The sequence below is a fragment of the Microtus ochrogaster genome, chromosome 5, assembly GCF_000317375.1.
Source record: "Microtus ochrogaster isolate Prairie Vole_2 chromosome 5, MicOch1.0, whole genome shotgun sequence".
NCBI classification, from domain to species: Eukaryota; Metazoa; Chordata; class Mammalia; order Rodentia; family Cricetidae; genus Microtus; species Microtus ochrogaster.
In genome coordinates this window covers 44,853,870-44,856,977 of record NC_022012.1, presented here as the reverse complement: position 1 = coordinate 44,856,977, position 3,108 = coordinate 44,853,870, and the positions used below count along the sequence as shown (strand labels likewise).

The 3,108-nt window shown below is 42.6% G+C and overlaps 1 protein-coding gene across 1 annotated transcript in view; it reads right to left on the bottom strand.

Annotated features, from left to right (window-relative positions):
* Positions 1-2,644: 2,644 nt before the first annotated feature.
* The window catches only part of LOC101991988 (interleukin-18-like), a 19,917-nt gene continuing 19,453 nt past the window's right edge, over positions 2,645-3,108 (bottom strand). The window contains exon 6 of the mRNA XM_026778955.1: positions 2,645-2,992. Coding sequence (XP_026634756.1) covers positions 2,768-2,992 — 225 coding nt within the window. The 3' untranslated portion in view covers positions 2,645-2,767. The remainder of the gene's footprint in view (positions 2,993-3,108) is intronic.

Below are 3,108 nucleotides of genomic sequence, written 5' to 3'. Positions count from 1 at the left end.
CAGTTCTGTTCCTCTAGATCCCTGACTAATACAGAACACAAAAGGAAAGTGTTCCAAAGAAAGGGGAGGAAGCAATGGGGGTGGGGAAGAGGAGGGAGGAATGCCTCCAGTGTAGACCTGCTTTGGGCAGGTTGAGCCTCATGGTCTCTCGTCTCACGCTTGAGTTTTTTTTCAGTGTTTATGCCCTTTATTGTTTTTATTTTCTAGTCTTCAGATCTGAGATCTGTGGAATGCATTGAATATAGATCCCGGCGAAAACAAAATACAAAAACATCCACCCTCCCCCCAAAAAGCCCACCTTGAGAGTGAGAGGCTCAGCCATGAGCCAACAGCTCAGACACCACTGGAGGAAAATTTGAGGCTGCTTGAAGCTGTGACTACAGCCCAGCCAGCTGTTGGATTGAAAACTGTCAGTACAGCAACAAGGTTTCCAGTTGTGAGCAGCTGTTTCTGTGCACTAGGTAAATTAGAATTCTCTTGTGCAGCAATCAGGGCGTGGGAATTGGAAAAACCAACAAGGAAAATGGAACAGGCTTTATGAGGTTACATTTTCTCCTCATATTATAAAGCCCATTTGTTGAGAGAATATGGGAAGAAAAGAAGCAACATATGTCTAAGAGCCAGGAGAAAGAGCGGAAGCATGATGTGCTGCTCCTTCAGAGAACAGAGCGTCTGCAGGAATAGGAATGACCAAAATGGTGTGTGTGGGGTGGGGGAGGGGGTGCACGGGGGAGGGAAAGGCCTCATGTCTGAGACGTGATGTGTGAGTGACGAGCCGAGGAGGAAGTGAGTGGTGGACACATGGAGAAGTGTCAAGTACTCCAGTGCTGTATGCCACCGGGATCTTCGTGTCATGTGATCCACACCGCTACCGTACGGAGGAGGCATTTCTGTGGTTTCCAGTGTGAGTGTCTGTCCATTGATCCCTCAGAAAGAGCATATCCATGTCCATATCTCTTGTCCATATTGGTTCTTAGGTTATGGGATGAGATTCAAAATGAGGTTTTCTGACCCCCAAATCCAGTCTGCATCACAGCACTGCACCGCACACTTTAAGGGGTTGTCTGACTCTGAAATTCGGTCTCTATCATGGTCTCCACCCTACTCTATAAGTATCAATCTTCAGGAGACCGATGAGAAGTGAGAGAGAACAAAACTGTCCAGAAAACATGTGGTGCCTGCACATAAAACCGGCAGTGGGGATATCAGGCAGAAGAATGTGTTCAAGGCCATAGTGAGACTCAGATTCAGTCTCAAGGAAATGATTGGAAGACAGCAAAGAGGGCAGAATTCAGTCCTTCAGGCCTAACTCAAAACGGACCAGAGAGCCCTGACCAGGGATGATAAAATGTAGTTGCTGTCAGATGTGTTCTCTGCTTAGATTTTATTTTTAAGTGTGTGTGTGTGTGTGTGTGTGAGAGAGAGAGAGAGACAGAGAGAGAGACAGAGACAGAGACAGAGAGAGGAGAGACAGAGAGAGGAAAAAGAGGGGAGAGAGAGAGACAGACAGAGAGACAGAGAGAGAGACACAAAGAGAGACAGAGAGAGACAGACAGAGAGAGAGGAGAATCAGAAGGTGTCAGAGATGCTGGAGCTGGGGTCACAGACAGTGTAAACTCCCTAATAATGTTGATTTGCTTCAACTTCTCCCAGTGAAATAAAATTGTAATGGCTAAGACAGCACATAACACAGTCAGCGAATTGACACAACAGATAAAGGCACATGCTATGCAAGCCTCACAATCTGAGTTTGAGTCCTGGAACCTGGAACCTGAAACCCACACAAAGATGGAAGGATAGAACTGACTCCCCTCACTCAGGGTGGCATGTGCATACCCCATCATATACACAAGAGTCCTCTGGAAGGGGTCTGCAGAGATGGCTCAGTGGTTAACAGAACTGACTGATCTTCCAGAGGACCTGGGTTCAATGCCCAAAATCCACATGGAAGCTCACAACTGTCTGTTAATTTCAGTTCCAGGGATATAACACCCATGGAAAAAAAACCCACTGCATGTATATTTATGTATGTATGTGTGTATATATATATATATATACACACATATATATACATATATATACACATACATAAATTGCATGTATGTATACATGTATGTTTATATGTTTATATATGTATATATGTATACATACATATGTATATATACATATATACATATATGTATACATATGTATATATGTATATGTATGCATATATATGAATATATATTGTGTGTGTGTGGTGTATCTCCCTCTGGAAGAGTAGCAAGTGCTCTTAATCACTGAACCATCTCACTAACCCATAAGTGCTACTTAAAAAATATCATAATTAGTATCATACTTAAATGGCATGTTGAGGTCATTATTAGTATCTATTTCACTGTCACGTGAATAGATTTGCTGGAAACTTGATCGCCAGTATAACCGTGTTGAGGTGGTGATATATTAAAGAGGTGGGAGGTGAACAGCTCCCGAGGCTTCCAGCATTGGGAAGGGCTGAAGCCTCTCTCAAGAATGAGTTGCTATGAAGTGAGGCTCACCCATGTGCTAATTCACATGCAGCTGATTCCTTTCCTTTTACCTTGTATGCTGTAATGCAGCCAGGGCTATTCACCAGGACGTAGGAATTGGACTAGACACATGAGACAAATGAACCTGTTTGCTTTATAAATTATGCAGCCTGGGGTATTTTGCTATGGCAACACAGAATGGATTATCATAAGGCTCATGTAATCTAGTCATCTTTCTGGTACACAAAAATGCTTAATACCTAACTCTGAGGTAAGCTAGTAACAGTGAACATTACAGATTTATCTCTATTTTTATCCTTCTTTTTCAATGTGAGTTTGAAAAAATCACCCTCCTTTTCACAAGCTAGAAAGTGTCCTTCGTGCATTGAAGATTCAAATTGCATCTTATTGTGTCCTGGAACACTTCTCAGAAAGAATATGAGATCACTTTTAGTACCGTCGATATATTCAGGTGGATCCATTTCCTGTGGAGAAAACACACATTACATAGTTTTGTTTTTTTTGTTTTTTGTTTTTTTTTTTTTTGGTTTTTCGAGACAGGGTTTCTCTGTGGCTTTGGAGCCTGTCCTGGAACTACCTC